Raw genomic sequence first — 25,993 nt, 5'->3', positions numbered from 1 at the left:
AATTCAGAAGGATTTTGTGTCCTTACCTTGACTTCTGTTACAATGAAATTTGTGATTGATGCCCAGCTGCTGTTTTAACACCATTTCCCCTCACGTACATCAGGCTCTCGCTGCGGCGTTACGCGGTTTCTTACCGAAACAGCTCCTTCATCGGAACGGAGTTACCAGCTGCCGAGCAAATCCCTGAAGACCTGGAAGTGGGCTGCCTGGGGCTCCGGGAGAGCCGGGAGGGTCCCCGCATCCCTCCCGCCGCCTGGCGCGGGGGTCTTCAGCATCGCCCGGGGGCTCCAGCATCTCCCGGGGAAAGCTCGGCGGGGCCGGCCCGAGGGGGCGGGAGCCCCCGGCCCCGTGCCAATGGCTGCGGGGGGATGGCTCTGCCTGGCCGTCCCGCTCCGTTACAGGATGGAAATTCCCGGCCTCCCGGGGAGGGAGCTCGGGCTGCGCGCGCTGAAAGGCTCATTTATCCCCGCGCTGCCGCCCAGACGGCGGACACGGGTTCCTGCGCCGCAGCCTCCCCCCGGCCCATCCCCGCCTCCCCTCCCACCCCGCGCCCCCGCACGATGCCCCGCGCCCCGTTCGCCGCCGCCCCGCCGCTGCTGCTGCCGGCGCTGCTGCTGCTGCTGCTGCTGCTGGCGGCCCCCGCCGCCCGCCGGCTCCGACAGCCCCAAGGGGAAGCAGAAGGCGCTTCGCCAGCGGGAGTGGTGGACGTGGTGAGAGCGGCGGCGCCGGGGGCTGGGAGCGGGGCCGGGAGCGGGCCGGGATCTCGGCTGACGGAGGTGCTGGGGCGCGTGCGGATGGGGGGCGGCGGCCGGAGGATCCGCGCGGACGCTTTTGTTTGCTGCAAAATGTGGGAAAAGAAGCGAAAAATCAGAGGGTTTCGAAAAATCTCGCCGCCGCTCCGGGCAGGGCAGCGCTGGTCCCGCGCCGCTGGACTTCTCTCTTGAGTTCTGTTAATTACGCCCTGGTTGTGCTGAATCAGGAAAATGCCGAGAAGGGATTAGACGGGCTTTGACAGAAACCACAGGTTTTCGGCGGCCGGGTGCGTGTGTTGGTGTTTTCCCCATCGGCAAGAGTCGGGGCGGCGGCTGGAGCCGGCGGAGCCCCCGCTCCCCGCCGTGCCCGGCGCCGGGGGGCATCGCGGCGGGACCCGAGGCAGCGCCGTGGGCTGGACCCTGCCCTCAGCCACTGCGGGGGCAACGCCGAAATCCTACAGCCCTTCCAACAGAAGCAGTAAATGCTGTTTAGTTCCTAAAGGGTTAGTGCATAAATAATAATGAGAGAAGTACAAAACAGAACGAAAAAAAGGTCTGCTATTCAGCAGACACCCTGAAAACTGTATCTGCATGCTTCCGGAACCCACTTTTCCTTGGAGTTGTGTGAATGCATTACTCGCTTTGGCTGTGGAGACTGCATGTCTGTTTGAAATTCCTCTGCAACTAGAAACCTGAATGCATTGGGACTATCCTATCTCAGCGATAGTTGAGAGGAGGGAGATTTTCCAGTCCTTGGTATGTAGAAAGCAGATGTGAAGGTATTTCTGTGAACTGCTGGACTGCTGTTCACCTCCTATAGAAAATCAGTGGCATGGCCGTTTTTTTCATGATCTTCAGAGAGATCCCCTAAAGTGATGTGCTGGAAACACCACTTATAGGCAAAGCTCCTTCCCTTTCACACCACTTCATTGCCTTTTCACTTTCATTGTGAAAGTTGAATTGTATTGAGAATAAGGAGTCTGTACACATGGAGGAGCTTACATTTTCTGTTGGAGCAATATTTGAGGGTCTCTCTTTTCTCTGGCATTGCTCCATGCTTTTGGGTGTAACAAAATGAGCAACAAAACGCAGGTAAATCAATGGCAGCTGACTCAGGCACCGCCCGGTTGTACAGACTGCTTCAGCTAAAGCCATGCCAGGACAGAGTGAAGGTATGCTCAAGAAGGGATCCTGCCTTCAGCAGACATTTTAAAATATGTTTTATGCATCTCCAGCTTAAGAAAGCATGAAAAAGACTTTATTTGGCAAGACAGATGACTTTAGCTGGAATGGAGCCCAAAGCCTGGGTAATTCTTGTGCTCACATCAATTTTTTGGGGTGTGCAATGGCTGAGCTGCTCTCCGTGGAAGGCTGCTGTGCAGCTCTGGCCACCGCGGTGGCAGGCCCTCTGTCAGGGCAGCCCAGCCCCTTGTGGTGTCCCTGGGGATGGGAGGGTTAACGGGCCTGAGCCTTGGCCACTCCCCAGCTCTTGCCCATTTCCACATCCAGGACTTCTGTGGTGAGTAACCACATGCAAAAGAAGGAGCCAGTCACTGTTACAAATAGAGTCCAATGGGAAAGCAGCAGCAAAAGCAGATAACCAGTGCTGCATGAAATAGAAATGCCGTTCCATCATTCTAATGGCCCCTGGGTCACTGTGTGCTTTACCAACCAGTCTCCTCTTCAGCTAACTTTTCTAAAAAGTGGCCTTCTTGATTAAAATATTCCACTGTTTCCACTGCTTTTAGCCAACCAGTGTTCTTTGGTGAAGGTAGTAAGGGAAAGCCAGCAACTGTTAGTCCAGCTCTCGTCTTACTTCTTACTAGACCTCTCCATGTAGTCACTGATTTATTTTTGCAGCTCCAGCCAAGCCTGTGATAGCTATGCTGGTTTTTGCACCAAGGCCTGTGAAAAGGCACAACATCAGACTAAGAAAGTTCACCAGTATGACAAAGGAGAGAGGGCAGGGGCTGTAGTTTACAGCTCCTGCAGTGCAGACAGGGGCATGGCTGGCAGGAGGGGCAATAGTTGCAGCACTCTTTCTTTTTGAAACAGGTGAGGAGGATTAGGTGGTTTAAAGAAGATGAAGATGAAAAAGTGTGAGAAAGTGGAAGAGCAGAGTATGGTTATCTGTGAAGATTTGGGATGAAGGCTAGATCAAACAGTCAGTCACCAGATGGGAAAGAGCATTTGAAGTAGAAGCCACCACCAGACCCTGCAGGTTCCTGGTCAGCATTTCCGTGCCTGCTGACACCAGTGCTCCTCCCGCATCCCAGCACTCAGGCTGCTGGGGGAAGGAGCCCAAACCTACTCTCTAAGAAGGGCAACCCCAAATTTCATAAAGTAGGAAGGCAACGTGTTAATGTGCAGTTTGGGAGAGCAACACTTGACCTTTCATAATATTGTGATGTTAGGAAGGATGTTACTGTGCATTGTGCATCCTCCCATGTGTGCCTTCCCACTGTTATGGGGGAATCCTGACTTCAGGATTATTCCAGGGTGCAGCTTCCCACATCTGCATCACCACTGATGTGTGTGCATCCTGGAGCCTGACTTGTGGGGCTTGACTATCATGACGTGATTCTGTCCCAGAGGAGCAGCGACAGAGGAAAGAAAGCCAGCGTTAACCTCTGCACTCTATGGAATGAAAAATTTTCTCTGTTTTAAAAAAAAGGAAAAATAATAATGAAATCTTATTAGCAGAGACAATTATACAAGCAATGGTGGGTTAGGAGAAAGAATTAACATATGACTTTTTTTTCAGTATTGAAATGTTTTGACTCTTCTGATGTGTTCCAACAGGTTTTAATTCTTGGACTAGGTAAAGTTTTAATTCTAGGATTTATGTATCTTTTCATAACAAAATGGCATCTTAATATACAGCAAATTCTGCTGGTGGTGCTTATCTTTGAAAACTCATTTTTCTATTTTCCTCTTCTATGGAATCATTTTCTTGGTGATGCAGAAGTAGCCCATTAACTTGTGGCACGGCAGGGGTTTTGTGTTTTGTTGTTCATTTGCATTTTATTTGGTTTGCCAAGGGAGTCAAGGGATGGAAGCAGCAAGGTCTGTTCTGTGTTTCAGTATAATGGCATGTGCTTGCAAGGCCCCAGTGGCGTTCCTGGACGGGATGGAAACCCAGGAGCCAACGGGATCCCTGGGACACCTGGAATCCCAGGACGGGATGGGCTGAAAGGGGAGAAGGGCGAGTGCATGCGTGAGAGCATCGAGGAGTCCTGGACACCCAACTTCAAACAGTGTTCGTGGAGTGCACTTAACTACGGCATCGACCTTGGGAAGATCGCGGTAAGTTCACTTTGCCCGGGATGCTGCACTGCATCAACCACAGCAGCCTCTAGGTCTGCCTCTGTGAGCTGGGCAGCACCAGCCATATGGATTACCCGTTGGAACCTTTTTCTGCGTGTAAGGATGAACTTCTCAAAGGTTTAGCTACTTCAGCTTCCTCTCAGCTGTGTTTCAATATGTGCCTGATTCATTTCTGCAATAGGATTTCAAAAGAATGATGTGGCTGGTGTAGGAGTACATTTAGAAGACCAGATATTTAGTCACACTACTGAAAAAGTGCCTCCAGCTTGCCCAGAACAGGGCAAGGTTTTTACTATTTCCATCCCAAGGAAAGATGTACATCTTTAATCTGTTAATTGTACCTGTCTTTATAACTCCTGCTTCAAAATAGTTGTTCACTGAAACTCAGTTACAGGATGCTATTGCAAAGGATCAGCATTGTTCAGGAGCAGAATGTTAGCCAGACTGACCCAAACAGTCTGTCCTCCACTGCAGCCCTGGGTGTAAAACTTTCAAACACAGTGGTTCAAGCCTAGAAAAAATCCCATCTCAATCCCAGCTATGAAGCAAAGCCCAGAGAGGTTGGAGTAATTTAACTGCTATTGCTGTGGCTAGAGGGAGAATCAACTTTTTTAGCAGACTCTTCTCACTGCCTTGTACTTTCAGAACTATCCCTAGCTTTTTTTTTTTCCCCTCATGATATCCAGCACTTCAAAGACAGGATAACAACCATTTACAAACCTGAAAATGTTTCTTTTTCAGTTGTGGAGTCTTTATCAGGGTTTAAGCCTCTCAGAAATCTTGTGATAATTGTTAAGGCCAGGATTTATGTTAGCAGAGATAGAAATTGTACTTTCTTCTCATGCAAGGACTTGGGGGTTGGACCAGGTCATCTTCAGAAGTCCCTTCCAACCCTAATGATTCTGTGATTCTGTGACTTGACTGGAGCTTTCAGACAGCTCATACCCTTGACATAAACCCCAGAAGGTAACTAGGCTACCAACTTAACAGCAGGTGTTATCTAAATAAAGTTAAGAATTTCCATAATCCACTTCTTCATTACCATCTAGGAGGTGCTGTTTCTGATTTTCATCTTTGCATTGTATGGCATTTGCCAGGCTCCAATTTTTTTTCTTATTTATTTTTTCCCCCAGAGGGGACTAAAGAGAATAGCAAAAACATTTAGAAATAAATAGATTCCTAAATATATTTCCTAAATATAAGCATATGGAAAATAAATACATTCAAACCCAGAGGTTGCAACTGAAGCACTTTTGTCTTCTCTTAGGAATGTACATTTACCAAGATGCGCTCCAACAGCGCTCTCCGTGTGCTCTTCAGTGGGTCCCTCCGGCTAAAGTGCAAAAACGCCTGTTGTCAGCGCTGGTACTTTACATTTAATGGTGCAGAGTGTGCTGGGCCACTTCCTATTGAAGCCATAATATACTTAGATCAAGGAAGCCCAGAGCTGAACTCTACTATTAATATACACCGAACTTCTTCAGGTATGTACGCAGAGACCACGTGGGCAGAGATGAAGGAGAAGGCAGCAGCAGGTACCAGAGTGCTGCCTGCCTTAGACAGTTAGAGAACCGAAAGAAGAGGCAGAAGAGCAGCCAGCTAACACTTGGTACTCTTACTCTGCTGCCTCAGAACTGACTATCGAGAGTAACAGTATAATAATTATTTATTAAGTAGTACTTTCTTGTTGTGGTATTTTTCTCTATGCTGAGATTTAGAAATGGAAGAGATTTCTATCCAGACAGTTCTACTGATCACTGCCACAACATGAATACAGAGACATTCTGTGCTGTATTAGCCTATGGAGAAACAGCCTTACTGCCAAGTAGACAGTATCATCCTGGCTTACAATACTGATATTTGCACATTATCTGTGCATAAAACGAGACTTATTCCTCCTGGAATTTCCACTCTTAATTTCAGGTGGGGCACAGAAGCAAAATATCTGTGGATATTATTCAATTGCTAAGCAAAAGGCAAATTAGTGAAGTCATTCAACATACAAGGATGTAACACTAGGAAAAGCGAATGAACAAGTCTGTGCTCTTTCTCCACTTTCCTCCCTGTACTGCATGACTGCAGGAACTCTAATGCCTAGAGCTATCATAGCATTTTTTCATTAAGGGGTAGGACCTACCTGTCTTCATGAACCCACCACCTAGTGGTGCTAGTGGGGCAAAAAAAAGGGCAACAGGAATGGAACTTTATACAGAAGCAGTAAATTAGGAGTGGCAAAGCTTGCTGAGTGGCAATCACCTTTACGGGGCTTAGCTGTGGAAGCCAGGTACAGCTGCACCCCCATCTCCCCTCCCCATCATTGTTAAAAAGATGGCTGGAAGGGTATGAAGCCATATCCCAGCTCCCATTTTGTAAATTTGGACGTTTAAAGCAGCAGGTATACCTCCCATTTAGCCATGCTGTGGATTGTGATCTGCTTCAGGTACTGCAGGTAGAGGTGTCAAGCAGCAGCATGGACAGAGTGCATGACAGTAACTGATGTTGCCACATCTCTACATAATAGTTTCTATTTCTAAAAATACTGTTCAGGTTTAACTAAATAGCACAAGCTTGCAATGAACTGCTGTTCTTAAGTACTTGTGTCCACCTTCAGTTGTGAAATACAAAGGGATTGTGCCTGTTGAGGTAACCTGAATTTTGTCTTTAACCAGTGGAAGGTCTGTGCGAAGGGATCAATGCCGGCTTGGTGGACATTGCCATCTGGGTTGGGACTTGCTCTGATTATCCACGGGGAGATGCTTCTACTGGATGGAATTCAGTCTCCCGAATCATCATTGAAGAACTGCCAAAATAACTTCCCCTCCCTTTTTATAATATCTCTTTCCAGTTTGTTTTTTTTTTTTTTATTTTGTATTATTTTCTTCAGAATTTACTTCAATAGACTTGGATGCAAGTACTGGACTGAAAGGCACCCAAGCCTTGCATCTGTAGCCTTTGTCTAGCCTTGTTTTGTCCATTGCAGAGGCTTTTTATAATAATCATTTTAGAATATAAATATCAAAACCAAGTTCATTAACTTTTTAAATTCCTTGTTTGATGTAATACCACCACTGTTCTAAGAATTAACCGTAACTTTTTGTATCAAATAAATAAGACCTTTTACAAAAAAAAAATAATCCAGGCTATTTTATTGAACATTAATCTGCTTGAGGTATTTTACATGGTGCTATGGTACACAATTTTTTTAGAAGACTTTAAAGTTCTAAGAAAGTAAATTCAAGTCTTAGCTTTAGCCTTCAGAAAACACACATAACTATTTCTGTAAACCTGACTGTAGAGTAACATGATCTGCTGTTACAGTCTTGTCTCAACAAACTCCTGGTGACGTAACTGTGACCTAGATGATGTGGTAAGCGTTAAATACCTTGTTCTGAATAACGAAGTAAAAATAGACCATCTAAGCTCTCCTTTCCTCTTTTGCTTCTTGATAGACTGGATTTCAGTATAAACATCTGTGACTGGTCTCCATTATTAGGATGAAGACATTAAATAATTTTACAGTTATAAAACTTGATTTCATTGCTCCAATAAAATAATTTTCCTGGATTTAGCCTTTCAGATACATAGAATCACTTCGGTATTCATTAAAAGCTAGATATATTAAATAGCATGGAAGATAACAGAAAAAAGGCAGGTTGAAATGCCTTGGCCTTCAGAAAGGGTAGTGGTAAAGTGAAACAACGTCACAGCTGTTTACAAGTGAGTGACAACATCTATCATGCTGGCAGAGCATTAGCTGCAGTGTTTTAAGTACTTTCTTCCAAATTCTGCAAGTGATATACTCAAATATTTTTAAAAATTGTACACATTCTAAAGAGAAACAATAGTCATGTTTGTATTACAAAATCAATTTTACATTAATGAAATAAAAAACCCCAAGAAAAGCATGTACAACATGCAGAAATCTACAGTCTTCCCAAAAATTAAAAGGAAAAAAACATTAAATCTGAAATAATTATTTTATTTCAGCTATTTAGGATTAAATTCAAGCTTCTTTTCTGAAAAAGCTGTAAGATATTCTCCAGGCATCTCTCAGATTGGTAGCTCTTGCCTGGATCTTTTGTTGGGGATGCCAGAGGAGCACACCTGCAGCAAGGGGAGCACTGGGCTTTCCCAACTGCAAGTTTATGTGTGGGATTTGCTGCAAGCCAGCAAATTACAGAGCTGGTATTCTGCCTCTGAAGGGCTGTACTGTTTTCATTGGATTGGACGATGGGTTTTAAGGTACCTGAACACAAACAAGGTACTATGAGCTGAGCTATGGAGTGAATTTACAGAAAGTCAGTTAACATACAGTAACTGATTGTGCACATGCTTGCAGCCTGTGTTTGCAGGCATGAGTAAGCTGTTTTGGGCCTAGAGCACACTGATCCAGGGTAGTACGTGCATAGGTTTTATTCTTTTCTTTATGATTTTTTTTATGTCTTTACGATATTTTTTGGACCCTGCCTGGCAGAGTTAATTCAGCATTCCATTAAATTCATTCTGTGTACCAGAAAACATACAAACCCAAGTAAACACCCTCCAAAGGCAGAAGTTAGTAGCTGTTATGGATCTACATACTAATTTGCATGGTAAACTTCCAGTAAATTTATGTTTAGCTAAATACACATGGAACCTTCAGTAATAAAAACCAAATCCAGCCATAATGACCCCAGATGAGATTATCAACTGTATCAGTAGAGAGGATGGGAATGTGGAAAATTAAGTGGAAATTATTAATAAAGTTAGTTACACAAAAAATATGGTATGTGGCAATAGTATCAACAGAAACAAGCAAGTGGATTGCTGAATTTAGATTTAAAATACTCAGTAGTTTCTATAGTTTTCCAGATTTTAACTTAAAAATGAAACCAATTTCCTAATCTGTTAAATTTTTATTAAAAACCCTTCTTTCTGCTTTAAATTAGTCTGGTAAACAGGAAACTTCTTTAAGTGACTATGCAGGATTATTCTGCTCGTTATGTAACTGATTAATTTCCCCCTACCTGTTGAATGATCTTTGTTAATTTATTTCATAGTTAAGTGATACTTTCTAGATATTTCTTAATATCTTCTTACTAACAGCAGAAGGCAGATAATATGGTCAGTAATGTATTTTCTTAAAGAACTACAAAACCCCCAAACCAGTAAACCTAGACTTCCAAAAAGTACATATCCTTGACAGCAATTAGTGGCAAGCAACCAACCATCATTATTATACAAATTTAATGAGAGGTACTGTAATTTAACTTATGACTAAATTAGCAATCAATATATTCTTAACAGTCCTTTCCTTAAGCTTAATCAGAAGGCATTAAAGGATCATTCTGTTTTTTTAAAGAAAGTCCTGTGCACCAGATTTTTTTAGACTAATTACAGACTTTTTTTCCAGATAATATTACTGGAAATAAGCATGGTCATATTTGTTATTTACAGTGGTTTGAACACTGCATCACTATGGATTACTAGAAAAAAATCCTCATTTTTAAAATGTAAGCCCACTTTCAAATATATATTTGCTTAGTAATATTTGGTCAGATGTATCAGTAATGGAGACAGACTCTGGTATAGAGAGACAGAGATGCAGAGAGAAGGGAAGAGAGAAAATGACTTAAGTGGTGAGCAATACACACAACATACATTTTGGTCTGGTGCTAAAACCAAGTCAAAACCCACAACGCAAGTCTGTCCTGGTATGAGACAAGAAATGGGTTGCATCAGATTGGCAATTATTCAAACCCAAGAATGGACAGCTGTCTTAAAAAACAATACTGGTTTCCAAACTGCACCCCACTGAGGCAGAATTTTTGTGTTGGATGAGCAACAGAATCTGGAGCATTCCATATCCTAAAATCTGACAAATAACACAGAGGTGGATTCAGAAGACATTGCTCGTTCTTTCATGAGACTCAGATTTTAAAAAGTTTTGACAGGCACCAGAATTGCTTTTACATGAAGTTTTCCACTTAATGCAGGAGTAGAATCTGACCAACTGTTATCTCGAGACTTGTTGAAACAGCTTAGTCGGTTATTCCAGGCAGGCCAGGATGAACTGAGTTGCTGTACAGCTGCCTTCACCCAGTCACAGTGCTATTTTTTCACAGTTGCAGACATCTGTTTCAAGCAGACACAGCTGATACAGAGAGGAAAGCAGCAACACAGGAACGTTCAACAGGAGAGATGCTGGCAGGGTTTTACTGTCTCTGTATTCTTTCCTCAAAATACTAGATCAATTCAGTGTCAAAAAAGACTGCTGAACTAAGTTTTTCCCAGATCATAAATATAAAAAATAATGGATAGATTCCTTATGAACACAAGTTTGTACTTTTAATTATTTTCTTTTCTAAAACCAAGTAAAAAGCCAGACACATTTTCATAAACTACAAAGGTAATACAGCAGGCAGGAGTCACTCTGATCACATTGGGGATAATTCCTTTGTAAAATCCATGAATTCCTTCTTTCCTTTAAAGACAAAGAAAAACATCTGGTTTTAATTAATGTCTTTTAAGAGAAACCAGACATAAAACAAAGCCTGGCATTTTTCTTCTTGAACTCCCACTGAGAGAGGTACTTCAGGTTAGAAATAACAATTTCAGACAGTGTTGTAAGTTTATAAAATATTAACCCATCTTTTTTTTTTTTCTGAATATATTCTAGAGATCAGCTGTCTAGCCTAGGACTTGGGTGGTGTTACGTGGGGGTTCTTTTGTATTATCTAAGTAGGGGGCAATTTACTATCTTTCTTCATGCTACAAGAACTGGTTAAAATAAGTTAAAATTTCTGCAGCCTGTTCCAAAACCCACTTACCTATTTAATCTCACTGAAACCAGCAGGGGTGAAAGGTTTGGTGGTTTTAGGTCATGTAAAAACAAGTGAGCTCAGAGTCAACACAACTAAGGAAAGACAGCATTTATTTTTTGAAAATTTAAGCACCTCCTCCAGAATTTTGATTCTCCTGGCAAATAAATGAGAATCTAACTTGTCCCAATTTGAATCAGTGTTCATGTTAGGGCTGTTAGGATGTTTTGAAGACATTTAATAATATTTTCAGGCTTCACAGAGGCCTAGGACACATGGAATGATGAGCACATTTAAGACAGATCCTGGAAAGTGCTTGGGTGTGGTTTACACTACCCTTCCTAGGGCTGTAGGTTGCATTTGTTTCATCATGAGTACAGTAGTGGCCCCAGAATGGCTGTATTACACTTCATCAGAACTAATAAGCCTTCCTACAGACTGCAGCACTGCAGGGCACAGTGCTGAGACATCAGAGCTATTTTTGCTCTGAGCTGCCTTCAGTTGAAATGGTCGCATTGCCTCTGAGTCAGTGGTGCTCCTGAACAACACAGCCTCAGTCCCTCGTTCAGCTGGCACCTCTTCATACCCCAGGACTTCATTCACATCTGTCCTGCAATATGCTGCAACCCAGAAGCATTGTCCAAAGCAAGATGGATATTGGTTGCACACCGCAAGGTGACCAACCTTAGTAACTACAGAAGTCTGTGTGAAAACTCTCACAGGCACTGCGGAGCTGATGGAAGGTTTGTGAGAAGATATGAATAGGTGTGAGGTCACAGTTCTCTAAAGGTCTTACAGGAAGCTGGGGCAAACTACAAATGCAGTCAGCCCCCAGGGTAACCCAGGGACATCAGTATAAACAGCTCTGGCTAGCTCACTTCACCTTGCCAGGAATTTGGATTAGCCGCAACTCCCATCCGCACAACGCTCCTGTCCTACGTGATAAGCTAAAGCAGTTCAAGTCAGACTTCATTGTTTAAGAGCCCCAAATCAGCCAAGTCAATGTTATTTTTTAACCTGTAAGTGAAATTTGCTTGGGAAGAGAGAAGAGAGACAGGGTAAACAGAAATGTGCAGGCTGGCGTACACCCCCTCCTATCTCCTCCTTTGTCCTCAGCTTATAGCTATTAGTGACATATTGCACAAGATAACTTTGTACAGATAACAATTTGTGTGCTCTGAACTGCCCCAGTTTCACAAGTCATCACAGAAGCCAGTAAAGAAAGTTCTGATTCTGTAAGACTCACTTTCCATGACATAAGCTTTTAATTCTGCATGCCTACCTCCATGTCCTGCGGATCACATCAAACACACCAGAATACGTGTTATGCTGATCTTGAAGACGAGCTCGCACAACTTGATAGGGGTATGTTGCTGACACAGCAAATATTTTGGATACAGCTGCCATCATTATGTATTCCACAGTGTTCTAGAAGCAACAAAAATTACTGGGTTTGCCTTAAGTATGGTTTAAACTAGCCCATTTCCCCAAATCTTGTTCGATTTTTAAAAGTTGAACTAAACAATACTCTAGATTTTTCCCCTTATAATACACATATTAAAAAAATGGCAATGTTTACTATATGCAGTGCTACAAGTAATTGATCGTAAAATGTGTTGTGCCCTCTCATTCCTATCAAAGGAAACACTTCTTGCAAAAGTAACTACCTTTGCCCAACTTGCACCTGACCAGTTTTGAGGGTTTAATACCACCATCTGAGGTTCCACAAAATAAGACAAAAAACATTCCTCCCTCTAAAATTCTCAAAACATTGCCAAAATAAGTTGATTTCCAAAAGTAGTGCTAACCAGTTGCTTGTTACTGAAAAGTAAAAAGTATTATTTCATTCTATATATTCTACATTCCAGTTATGTATCAATAATTTGCACATTTGGCTGCTCTATAACCCAGACAAATGGAATAAATTTTTATTTATTCACATGCTGCAACACATTTTTATTCTCAAGCATCATACCAATTTTGTATCTGACACTCTGTTTCTATACTTGTTGTATCTCTCTTTCAAATCCTCATATGCCATGAACTGAAGTGCTCCATGTGAAGTTCCAAATAGACCAGGCACAAATCCCTAAAAAAGGAATAAAACAAGGTTAAAGGGTAAGGCACAAAAACTGTACAACTTGACAGAGCACAGCTTAACATGCATCACTTGTCCTCCCTTAATTTACAGACCGTGCCTGCATAACTGTTGCTGTGCAGTATGATCAGAGCCGACTTTGGGTTGGTATTCCTAATGGTAGGCATCACACAAACACATAAAAATGTTACTTTTCTCCAAATGACATACAGGCTAAAGACACCTACTGAGTCACCAAGATAAAACAAGTGGTCCAGGGCCTCCACCTCACAGAGCACAAGCAGGTAACACGGACAAGGATTGCCAGAACACAAATCAAGCTGCAGTCTTGCAAATGTGCCGCTCAGTGCCTGCCCCTTTTCCAGAAACTGGCACTAAGGGGTTTAATTCCCAGCTGAGACTGGTAAGGCAATGAGAGATGCTGACATTTCAGTGAGAAGGGCCACCGAGAGTAGAGGTACAAAATAATTACTGTGATCAAGCCCTGGAAATAGATACGTATGTGTTTGCATGTATGTGTCTCTATATAAATATCTATCTATGATATATATACATTTCTACATTAAAAATGTGTGGGTCTATATAGAATCATAGAATCATTTAGTTTGGAAAAAACCTTTAAGATTATCAAGTCCAAGCACAATCCTAACACTGCCATGTCCACCACTCACCCACGTCCCTGTGGGAGAAGAAAGAGGGTGAGCCACTCCAGCACTGTCTTTCTTACACACACAGACACATAAACACACACACAGGAAAGCTGAAGGGCACAGATGAAAAGCTAACTTATACAAGGACTTATGAGTGATTTACATTAAAGAATTAAATCTAAGAGTCAGATCAGTTTGAGTGCATTCCTCACCCTGCTATGAACAAGGAAGCCCAGCAGAAGTGCCCAAAGACGTGACAAAGCAGTCTGGGAAATGTTCCCCATTTGTAAGAGGCAGTATTGGATAGTCAGAGTGTAATACGGAAATATACATCAACCTTTTGTTTCAAAAAAAGTTGAAACGAAAGGGGAAAACAGGTATTTTCTGAAGTGTCGCCACAAGAAAGAAAAGACAGGAGTACCCTCAGGAACAGGACTACCTCCACTAAAATAAGCTGCCAGCTGCACGGGTTCTGAAAAGCACTAATTCTCTTTTTGAAGTGTTGGTCACTTACACTGAAAAAATACAAATAAACAGGGGATTAATCATCTTTGCCAGAAATGACTTAAGGGAGCCAAAAACTTCCTGAAAACTGTTACAAAGAGACAATTATAATGGAGTTAGGGATGCAAATGTGGGTAAAAGGACTCAAAGAACCAAAGTTTCCAAAAAAAATATACTGATATTGAACGATTTTATCTGATTTCCTATGATTCATTCAGGCAAGAAAAAGAAATTAAAAAAAATGTGTCCAGACTCAAAACATTGTGTTAGACTAAATGGGAAGTCCAGAATGTTGAATTAAGACAATATACTATTAAAAGCCTGAAGAAGAAGAAAAAGAGAAGGGAACCTGGTAGGAGTCCACTGAAATAGTGTTAACAAGACAAAATGATAAACTTCTAAACTGCAGAAAAAATCCAAAACAACTAAAACTACAGCAGGCATAAAAATTGCACAGAGCTTCCATCACTTCAGAGATCAGCTCTCTGCATGCTATAGATTTTTTAAGTTTTTGATATTACAGCCATTCAGGAGGTGATTTTTTAGAATTTCTTTGTCAATTGAGGATAAATTTCTTCTCAGAGCAGAAAATAATGGTCATCAGTGACTGTGAACTGATGAAACGCATTAAGGGCTTGTGAAAGTCCCTGAAAAACCACTTCCCCAAACATGGTAACAAGTGGAATTAAACTCTGTTTCTGTATTTTGTCAACTGTGAGCATAACCATACGATTTTGTGAAGCTTGAAGCCAAAGGGCCGCAACAGAGGGAAATGGACAACTGTGGTTTTCACAAAACCTGATCAGAAATGAAAATAAACCAGTATTATAAAAACAGAAGGAGAAGAGAAAAAACAAAATTATAAAAAGCATCAAAGAAAAAATTATCTGGGTCAGGAGAACAAGGAACAGTATGAAATTTATGGATAGTGACAGCAGGGAAAATCTTTGTAAATATTTATCTGTGACGAGACAATAAAACTGTTAAAAGACAGTGGAAGTAATTCCTCTCCACTTGGAAAAAATTAGAATGATGTATTTATATCATAGGAGAATGAGATAATACTTTCCCCACCAACAAAGGAAGAATGTTAAACAATGTTTAAGAGTGCTAAACTCTAAAATTTAAGCCAGCAGATTTGGATAACTTGCTCCCAGGAGTCCTAAAGCATCTATTGATGATAAATGAGTCCCGGCACGCTCTAAGTCTTGTGCTGACGAGGAAAGCTTCCAAAGACTGAGGAACTTTTAATGTTGGGCCAATATTAAAAAATGCAAGAAGGGAGTGAGATAACTGTCAGCCAATGTGTCTCAGTAATAAGAGCTGACCCGTGCTTCTATTGATCATACATAACAATGTGTTCTTATGGAAGAATGTTTGAAAGCAAAATTATTTCTTCATGGTACTGAAATATCTTGGCTGAGGAAGTTTTTGAAACATATTCCTATTCTATTTTCTTATTCTCAGAATAATTTAATACAAAATTCTTTCTTGCCACAAAATGTGATAGAATTGGGTATTTACTTTTCATCTATGTGAAGATCAGTTTTAAATTAATCTCACTTCATGTACTCCTTTGTATTTTTTACTTTAATATTCAAAACTGTATCATTAAAAGATTTTTGCCATGCGGGCTTGACAAGATCAATGGTTTCTCAAAGAAATCCTGTTTGAATTCTCTTTCGGGGGATTAGAACAACAGACAGAATTAAATATATAATTAGAAATTAAAACGGTAAAGCATTTAATCCTGAACAGCAGACAGTGGGAATAAAAAAAGTATTTTAAAGTTGGCTTAAAGAGTTGTAAGTGTTGAAGATCCAGGACAAGAGGAAATTGTCCCACTGGTTAGTATTTCAAAGGTCATCCATCCCAGTGAAAAGAAACATAGGCAAATATATAAAGTGGAAGGCCTATGTTACTTAGTAAAGTAGGGAACAAGGTTCATTTGGTGATGTGGTACTCACATCACTGCCTGAAGTGTTTGAGAGCACTTAAGCCAAAGCAGCCTCTGCTGTAAAGCCATATGAGGAGGGCTGAGGTCACTTGGTCTGTTCAGCGGAAGAGGAGACTGAGGGGAGACCTCACTGCAGTTACAGCTTCCTTGGGAGGGGAGGAGGAGGGGCAGGCACTGATCTCTGCTTTGTGGTGACAGTGACAGGACCTGAGGAATGGCCTGAAGTTGTGTCAGGGGAGGTTTAGGTTGGATATTAAAAAAAGGTTCTTCCCCCAGAGGGTGGTTGGGCACTGGAAAAGGCTCTCCAGGGAAGGTGTCACAGCACTAAGCCTGAAAGAGTTCAAGGAGTGTCTGGACGATACTCTCAGGCACATGGTGTGACCCTTGGAGATGGTTCTGTGCAGGGCCAGGAGTTGGACTTCATGATGCTTGTGGGTCCCTTCCAACCTGGCATATTCTGTGATTCAGAATGCAGTAAATTCCTTTTGTAATCTGCTTAGTGTTGTCTGCATTTGGGTTCTCAGTGTGCTAAAGACCTGTAGTATCAGAGTGCCCTGTTCTAGCAACTTGTGCAGAAAGACACTGAAGTATGCCATTATCTTGGATCTTGATTCCTTCATGGTGAAAAATGATACCATCTTTTATATGAAAGTTGCTTATGTCTCTTTGTAGAACTTGAGACTAAATTTGAAGTCAAGATGGCCAAATCTCAATGAATTTTGCTGAGTACAATTACAAAGATGTAAAAAGTCACTTAGCTTACAAGCTTCATATTTGCAAGAAGAAAAATAGTTTAAGCAAAGCATAGCAAAATAAAGAGAATTAAGTGCCTTAGACGTTAAAGGACTGGAAAAAGTACTTAATCTCAGAGTATAGAATCTTGCCTACCAAAGGTGAAATGACAACACAGAAGTGTCCAAATATATTGCACTTGGTAACAAGCACACATTACTGATAAGATTTTTTTGTTCTGTTAATACATACTGCATTAACATTCTCAGTCTTGATGATTCTGGATTTTACTTTAATATCCTTAAATTTTCTGCACTTTCTTTATACTTTACTGTTGTCTATTAAGCACTGCTCTATTTCCAGTTGCTGCTTCTGTATCATCGCTAAAAGAAAATGACACTTAAAATACACATAGAGAAGTATGGAGGCCAGGAAGAATGTTAGTCGCATTCTTGATTGATGCTTTAGCAGTCAGTAGCTCTAGACTATACATCTAGCAGTTTCCCAAGAGCTCAGAGACACTTTATGTTTTCCTAAAAGTGCCAATTCCTTCCATCTTACAATTACTTTACAATGTTTGGTCTCTCCTGCCTTATGCTTGAAAAGAACTACACAGCACTCATAACATGAAGATGGTTGCATGACATTCAACTTCATGACAAAGTAATTTTTAGAGCTCAGATGTCCAACAAATCCACAGGTGTGTTCAAATTACATAACCCCAAACTGATTTTTAATTCAGCCTGGTGTGCAGCACAGCAGCTCTGTCCCCAGTCACCTGGGGGATGGAGACCATAGGACAAAGCCTAATGGACAAAGGGTGTGGAAGATCACAGACTGGATGACTACTGGGATAATCAGTGAAGGAAAGACTTCTGCCTTTTCAAAACCAGGTCAAGTGCAAGAAAAACAACTTACTGAGGAATGCAGATTCAGAAGACTATAGTTCAACGAATGACCAATACCCAGAAGAACTATTAAAGACAGCTTTGATCCCTGCTAAAAAGATTGATGTATCCTGACATTACTAGCCTTGTACCTCAAACAACAGAAAGGATTTGCTCAGACCCGTAACAGCGCCTGTACAATAGAGAGCAAGATATGGAATTGCTCGTACAGAAATGCCATTCTTTAGAAGACCAATCTCCATCAGAAAGAAACTCCTTCCAGATTTTATTTCCAACTTTTGTTGGTACTATCTAAGATCCCCTTATTTGCTATAATTTGCTGAAATTAGGATTATGAGAAAAAAGACGTGTGTGTGTTATACAAAAACTTCAGCTGTCCAATTTCAGATAGAGCAAGAAAGAGAAAAATAAAAACGACCCCAAACACTGAAAATGGAGGAAGGCTAAAGTATGCACAAGCCAAAGAGCCACCTGAAGAAGTGCCTTTTCCCCCAGTATAGACAAGGTTCAGAGAGTCCTGACATCAAATGAAAGTTGCTCAGTGTGCATACTTATGTAGGTCACTCAGGACCTATCTAGGTCACCTTCTTTGCAGATTTAAGCAAGTAATTTGCTCTTTCAAAGGAAGTAGCTGGTTTAGTTCCTCATTTGCAGATTAACACTACAAAGAAGTGTCTAATGCCAAAGGCAACACATGTTACGAGCACGAATAATCTGAAAAGAAGGGTGGAAGGACATCTTAAACCCTAAGAGGTTCAAGAAATTAGAATTTATCTACATGGAACAGAGCAGACATCCAGGCAGGCAAATCAGAAATCCTGACAATTTCAATTTAGGAATAAGTAGGGTGCCTTGTTCCTGGTGTCAGAATTTGGCATTTGTTGCCATGAAGCATACTAGTCTTTCAGCATAGGAAAGATTATATTTTTTTCACTGAAAATAAAAGAACCTAGTGTTGTTTAATCAGGACAATTCCCAAGAGATAGTAGTCTTGTTCCGCATCCCTAGGAGTGTTAAAGGCCAGGCTGGATGGGGCTCTGAGAAACCTGATCTAGTGAAAGGTGTCCCTGCCCATAACAAGGGGGTTGAAACTAGACCATCTTTAAGGTCCCTTCCAACCCAAGCCATTCTATGATTCTATGATTCTATAGCATTACTTGCAGGAGAAGAGCCAGACTGAACTAAAATAGGTTTCTTCACAACTTCCAGGCACTGATGAATGAATCTTGATGTCATGACCTGAAGGAAGGAGGAGGCAAAAAGTCCAAATCCAGTTGCCATCTGTTTCCCTACATTAAAGGGAACAAAAACCCCAGACATATGCAGACCATATTTAGAAGTCTGCAAATTTTATGCATCTCGAGATGACAGATTACAGACGTCAATAACTAGAGGGCAAATAAGCAGTTGTGAAACCATCCATTGTGGAAGAAAAAATTATCAAGTACTTTAGTCATATGTTATCTTCCACAAGATGTCAGAAAGACAGAGATAAGGGATGAAATGGAAGAAAGTACTAGCAGCAAGACAGATTACACTATTGCTGCCCTACTTATCCACATTCTAATTATAGGAAAACTCAAAAAAAATTCAAAGCAGTTTATTCTCTATCACCCAATAGAAGATGGCTTAGTCATAAAGTTTACACTGTATTATTCAGGATTTCCTCTGTCCTCTATCTCAACAGTGTAATAGCTTTTCTTCTGACTAAGCTTTTTTGCTGCAGTTTTCCAGCAGGGATAACTCACAGAATAAAAGTAAGTGAGCTATGACAAAAAATTACTTCTCCCCCCCCTTTTTTTTTTTGTCTCACCATGCTACTGAGTGGTGCCAGTCAGTTTTGGAATTCTTCTTAAATTTTGTTACCTTATACAAGCCACGAATGCCCTCTGTCTTGTATATCTTTATAAGAGCATCAACCATTCCTCTGTATTGCCGCTTTGATGGATCAACGCCAGCGTTGTATTGCAGCACCAGTCGTGTCTTCGTTACCCATATTGGGTTTGTAATACAGAGAGTCATGGCTCCTGAGAACAGATGTAAGTCAGACTGATTGTTATGCCAACTCCAAAGCTTGTCCCAGTTTGTTCAGTCCAATGTAACACAGGCTTCTACGATGACAAAACTACTTATCCTACAAGAGCACTTATATTACTTAAAACAAAATTTATACTCTCCATTGTTCCCCCTCTCTGTCTTCAAAGCTCATAATAAAGTCCAACCTACTCCTGCTGGGGGTACTTCTGCAGAGCACACGGTGCATATTCCTAGTACACCCCCTTTTTGCCTCACCTTTCCACAGTTAGTAGCATAATCATAGTAGATAGGAAATGCAAGCAATTCCTTAATGTAATCCTGATTATCAAAATTACTCTTCAGGTATACATTGCTCAAAATTTAATGGACATCTCAGTCATGAGAAATTTGCTTAATCATACTGACAGGTTAATACAAGCAACCTGTTATAGCATTATTGGTTGTAAAAGAACCCATTACTATTTTTCACATTAAACAATATGCCTTACATTTCAACACTAAATTTCAACATCATAATAGAGCCTTCTCAATTGACTAGATTAAATACAACACAGAAGCATGTGCAAGAACATATGTTAGAAAAAACATATTAAAAGTCTTGCTGATAGATGTAATTTTATTTCAGATCTTCAGTTTCCAAGAAGACTTGGACCACAGAAAAAGATTTTAAAAGACCAATGACCAATTCACTTATTCTACTAACTTAATTGGGACCAGTGTTATATAATATTTTAATTAATGACATAGACAAAGGCATAAAGTGCACCCTCAGCAAATTTGCCAATGAGACCAAGCTGAGTGGTGCAGATGACACATCTGAAGGATGGGATGCAATTAAGAGGGACCTGGAGAAACTTGAGAAGTGGGCCCATAGGAATCTCATGAGGTTTAACAAGACCAAGTGCAAGGTGCTGCACCTGGGTCAGGGCAACCCCCACTACCAATACAGGCTGGGGCATGAACAGATCAAGAGCAGCCCTGATGAGAAGGACTTGGGGGTGCTGGTGGATGAGGGGCTGGACATGAGCCAACAATGTGCACTTGCAGCTCAGAAAGCCAAACATATCCTGGGCTGCACTAAAAACAGTGTGGGCAGCAGGTTGAAGGAGGGGATTCTGCCCCTCTACTCTGCTCTGGTGAGACCCCACCTGGAGTGCTGCATCCAGCTCTGGGGTCCTCAGCACAGAAAGGACATCGACCTGTTGGAGCAAGTCGGGAGGAGGGCCACCATGATGATTAGAGGGACGGAGTACCTCTCCTATGAGGAAAGGCTGAGAGAATTGGGATTGTTCAGACTGGTGAAAAGAAGGCTTCAGTGTGACCTAATTGTGGCCTTCCAGTACATGAAGGGAGCCTACACGAAAACTGGAGAGGGACTGGTAATGTTAAGGGCAGGTAATGTTAAGGCAGGGGTGGATGGCTTCAAACTGAGAGTTTAGGTTAGATATTAGGTAGAAATTAGTCACTGTGAGTGTGGTGAGGCACTGGAACAGGTTGCTTAGAGAAGCTAGGATGCCCTATCCATGATAGTGTTCAAGGCCAGGTTGGATGGGGCTTTGAGCAACCTGGTCTAGCGGAAGGTGTCCCTGTCAATGGCAGGGGGTTGGAACTGGATTATTTTCAAGGTACCTTCCAACTCAAACCATTCTATGAGTTTGTGATTCAAAAGGCCTTGTCTTTTTCAGGTCCAAGTGTTAAACATTTAACAAGTTAACAAGCTGATAGCAGCAGATCTACATAGTTATATTTTGGAACCCAGTATGACACTAAATATGGAAAATGCTTATGCACAATGAAAATGAGGACAGATGATGTTTTGACAACTCCTAATTCTGTGCAAAACTGAAGAGACCACAGTGATCCATCTTTTAATGTTAGACCTCACTATTTTATTTACAGACAGTAAATGATTGCATTTGGGCTTGAACACTTACACTTGCCACCTGTAAGCTGCACTGACAGAGAAAGGCAGGTAGCAACATATGGAAAGGCTAGAAGTGAACATTAAACTTCTCTGAATTTAAACTCACCAGCCTCTGCAGCTGACACTAGGTGTTCGGTTGCACTGAGACTTTCCATCTTTCCTTCCTTCTTGTAAGCTTTGATGGCATTGTAACTGGAAAACGTAAAATATAATTTGGTAAAGGTGAAAACAGATCTACGTCATAAAAAAACCAACCCCAAAAGAACAAAACGCTTCTCTCAAGATCACGGTGGCACACAGCCTTTGAAAAAAAGATACCTAAACTATTTTTGTTTGGTTGATTAGTTGATCTCCGAGTACTTAGATCTTTAAAATGAACCATGGTAATACATATTTAAATTGTATTATTAAACTGTCAGTATCAATGGGACTGCATCTTGAAACAGCTATCAGATCTCAAGAATTAACTTCTAAAAGAACCAATTAGATAGCTACTTGTCAGTGTTGCTCTCAATAAAAAGGAGGCTATCTTCTAGCTCATAAATACACTGAGCTTTCTTCTCCTGTTCTAGTTTGTAGCCTTGAGGATTAAGAAATTGTCAACAGGAGCTGAACCGTCAACAGGAATCTATAGCAAAGCTTAAGGACTAAAGTACAACAATAACAGAGTCTAGACAAATGACAAGTGATGTTTGCATAGCCATACCAGCTAACTATATCCTAGTATGCTTCAATTAATAAGGTTCAGCAGTAAATCAGGTCACACAGAGTTAATAAAGTAGAATATTAAAAAATGAGCTTTATAAGCAAATCCCATCAACTGACAAAAACAATGAAAGAACTGTCACTAAAATGATTAAAAAACAGTTAAACATTTAGTTTTAGTAGAAAGTCTCATCATGTTCTCTAAGTCTTAACACATCAGTTTAAGTTTTTGTTTTTCATGAGGTTTTAAACACAGTGCAGTGGCACTTTTAGAGAATTCTTCATGAATAATATCACCATTCCTCAAGTATTTTTACAGCATCAAGGTGATGCACTGTACCTGACAAAGGAACAAAGTCTCTTAAATTTGAAAACAGCAAACCATAAAAAAGGGTAACAGACCTGGACTAACTAAGGGAATCACAAGTTTGTAAGTCACTTAGCACATTTTTACACACCCCCCCCAAAGAAGAAGCAGTGTATATCTGAACATTACATAGTGCAGGATATGACACATTTTACAGTTCTACTTACAAGAAAAAGTAAAGTCCCCAGGAAACCCCTGCTCCCACCATGTTTGGAGTTACCCCCTGATATAAGCCTCGTAGTCCTTCATGCTTCCAGACAGTGGTCATGCAGTGGAGAATCCCATTGTATTTTGGCCTCAGCTCCAATCCATCACTTACTATGAAAGAAAGAAATTAAATTGGAAAATATTTCAGCAAACATAAAGTTCAGCTGTGTCAAAGCCACCAGAGAAGTCCACAGCCTCCAAAGCAAGCTGCAAATGAATATGACCTAACTGATCAACTGCATTTTAAAAGTTTTATTTCACAAGCAAGCAAGAGTTGGGGTTTACAGCTTCTTAAGTCTAGAGTTAAAGAACTTTAAAAAAAAAGGAGGGAAGAAGAAAATAAAAAAAAAATAAAGAACTCTTTATCTCTGTAAGAAGAAATTTCCCATCAATCTGCACTGCTGTGCATTTATGGCGAGCAGCAGCTTCGACTTTAAGTTTTTTGTGTTTTCTTTTTAGCACCCCTCCAATTTTGTATTATATTTCACATGATACAGGTAGGGGCCTTGACAACACATTTCTAAAAGGAGTCCCAAATAACAATGCTTAAATTCAATCTTCCTCTTTAAAATGTTCTAAAAGGCAATGAGTCATGTCTTCCTGATGATTCCCAAGTCAGTTTTTATCAGAATACTCAGAGTTTACTTCCATCAAGAATTCCTGTGCTCTTCTATTCTCATTGAATGCATTTGCAGGGAAACACCAGATGCATTCACTTCTCCCACCTAATAACCTAACAACTGGTGGTCCAAATATTCAGAAAATATCACTGTCAAAAATAGAAAAAACACACAAGTTTTTGTTTGACAGATTTCATGTAGAACACGGATGTCCACACAACTTACAGTGGTAACTACTATTGCTCCTACCATAACAGCAGGGGGGTAAGCTCGTTACTGGTGATAGATGTGGTACGGTGCATGGTGAGATGACAAGAGGTAACAGACACAAGCTGTAATATAAGGAATTCTGACCAAAATTTTTTATCCAGCAGAGTGGCCAAATACTTGAACAAGTTGCCTAAAGAACATCTTTGGAGCCACTAAAAACCCCATTAATCTCAAAGTTTTACAATCAATGTAGTTTTTGCATTCCCATTAAGATTAAGTCAAGTAAACAGTTTTCTGTTCAATGACACATTAATTATCCATTTTCCTTGAATTTTGTTTACAGTCTGTACATAGTGACAGACTTCACAAAATGCTTTTTGAGCATATTGTGACAAGGCCTCAACACCTTGACAATCATGCAAAACTAGAAAAAAATTAAAAATCTCTTTTCTCCCCCCTGAATAAGCGCTGCTAAACCTTTCTCAAAGACATTTCTGAATTTTTTTTACCAGGTTTATAAACAAATTAAACAATGTGGGAAATCAGAGATATGAATGCAAGTCTGTCAGTCAACGATGCTGCCAAGAATCTTCACAACATTCATTTCTAATATCAGCTTTTACTCCCTGGTTGAAGATAAAACATAGGAGCTGTTATTTTCAACCCAAAAAAGCATGTGAAAGTAAGTGACCTCCAAAAGCCATCTAATCCAAACCCATGCTCAAAACAGATCTAATTAGATCTGGTTACTTAGGGACATGACCAGTTGACTCCTAAATGTTTCCAAGGCTGAAGAGATTACAGCTTCTCTGGGTAACCTTCTCCATTATCTGACCACTCTCACAGTAAAATAAATAAGTGTAATTTTCCACATTCATGCTTGTGCCCGTTCCTTCTTACCCTATCAACTATTCAGCTCCAAGAAGAATCTGGTTTTACCTTCTCTGAGTCCTCCAATCAGATTGTCATAGATTGTAATTATATCTCTCCTCAGCCTTTCCTGTTTGAGGCCAAATTGATCCTGTTCTCCTATGTCATGTGCTCCAGCCCCTTTATCAGCCTGGTGGTCTCCACTGGAATCACACCAGTATGTCACTGTCTTCCTTCCTTGTACTGGTGAGCCCCAAACTGGACAGAGTACTTCAAATGCAGTCTTACAAGTGGAAAATAGAGAGAAAAAAGCACCTCTGCTAGTTATGCTTTTCATAACACAGCCCAGGATGTGCCCACCTAGGATACGTAAGGAACTGTTTAAATCCAACTTTGTAAAATGTCAGTTTGGAAATGCAATGCTGTAAATTTTGTAAAACCCCTCTGTGACAGTTCTCTGTTTGTTTCTGACATTCTAAAACACCCATGTGTCTAAGATAACAATCCAGAGATACAGCAAAATGTTTCAACCTCTCTAAAAGAGAATATGATAAATGGGGGACGCGTTTGTCACATTAACAGAAAAATTAAGAGAAGCTGCCACGTTCCCCTGTGAAAAAAAAAACAAACTAGTTAAGAGTTTTCTGCAAAACAATACCACTACTGTTAACAACCCAGGTTATTACAAAACTACTGCTACACTCTGAGTGTTGAAAATCCTTGACATAGAGGTGAACTTCGAACGTGGGCTTAGGACAAATCCGCCTGTTAAAGCAGACAGCGCTCCCGTGCCCTCTGGCACCGGTGATCACGAAAGGGAGGGAAGGGCCTGCCCAGCTCTCTGATCTGCCCGTGCTCGAGGCACACGGCACATTTTACAGCCCCTAGAAACGACGGGAAGAGTGAGCTTTGGGACAGCGGGGAAGAGAACCGGAGACCCTTCCTTTCGGCTCCCGGCCAGTTTATCCCAAGCCGCGGGGCTGGGATAAAGCCCCCTGGCAGGGCTTTGGCAGCACAGCGCGGCGCGTCCCGGGCCGGGCGCGGCGAGCCGGGGCACGTGCGTGCGCCTGCAGGACGGGACGGCGGGGAGGCGGCGGGTCCGGCCTCACCTGCGAAGCGGATCTTGACGAGGTCGAGGGGGTGCAGCGCCAGGGTGGACAGGACGCCGCCGCTCATTCTCCGCGCCAGGTTCTCCAGCCGCACCGTGCCCGCAGCAGGGACGGCGCGCGCGGCTCCAGCGCGGGCGGCTCGCGCGCGGCGCACGCGGGACCCGAGGCGCCATCGCCGGCGGCGCGCGGGCAGGGGGGGCGGGGGCTCGCGGCCTC

At 41.6% G+C, this 25,993-nt stretch overlaps 2 protein-coding genes across 2 annotated transcripts; one reads left to right on the top strand and one right to left on the bottom strand.

Moving 5' to 3' along the window:
• The first annotated feature begins 645 nt into the window (after positions 1–645).
• CTHRC1 (collagen triple helix repeat containing 1) lies at positions 646–7,213 on the top strand. The gene is made up of 4 exons (XM_018078090.2): positions 646–710; positions 3,837–4,058; positions 5,347–5,563; positions 6,749–7,213. The coding sequence occupies exons 2-4, from the start codon at positions 3,846–3,848 to the stop codon at positions 6,889–6,891; spliced, it is 573 nt and encodes a 190-aa protein (XP_017933579.1). The 5' UTR covers positions 646–710; positions 3,837–3,845; the 3' UTR covers positions 6,892–7,213.
• Position 7,214: 1 nt separating this feature from the next.
• On the bottom strand, positions 7,215–25,969 carry SLC25A32 (solute carrier family 25 member 32; the record flags this gene model as incomplete). Its single annotated transcript, XM_018074548.2, is given in 8 exon segments — positions 7,215–10,542; positions 12,162–12,307; positions 12,855–12,968; positions 19,595–19,755; positions 21,796–21,881; positions 22,929–23,079; positions 25,778–25,874; positions 25,877–25,969. Coding segments are annotated over 8 exon segments (984 nt in total), but the record flags the coding sequence as incomplete, so codon positions are not given.
• Between the last annotated feature and the right edge of the window lie 24 nt (positions 25,970–25,993).

This window comes from Manacus vitellinus, unplaced genomic scaffold, assembly GCF_001715985.3.
Source record: "Manacus vitellinus isolate BGI_N305 unplaced genomic scaffold, ASM171598v3 scaffold_1_pilon, whole genome shotgun sequence".
In the NCBI taxonomy this organism is placed as follows: Eukaryota; Metazoa; Chordata; class Aves; order Passeriformes; family Pipridae; genus Manacus; species Manacus vitellinus.
Note: the sequence above shows the minus strand (reverse complement) of the source record. Positions and strands in the feature narration are given on the sequence as shown.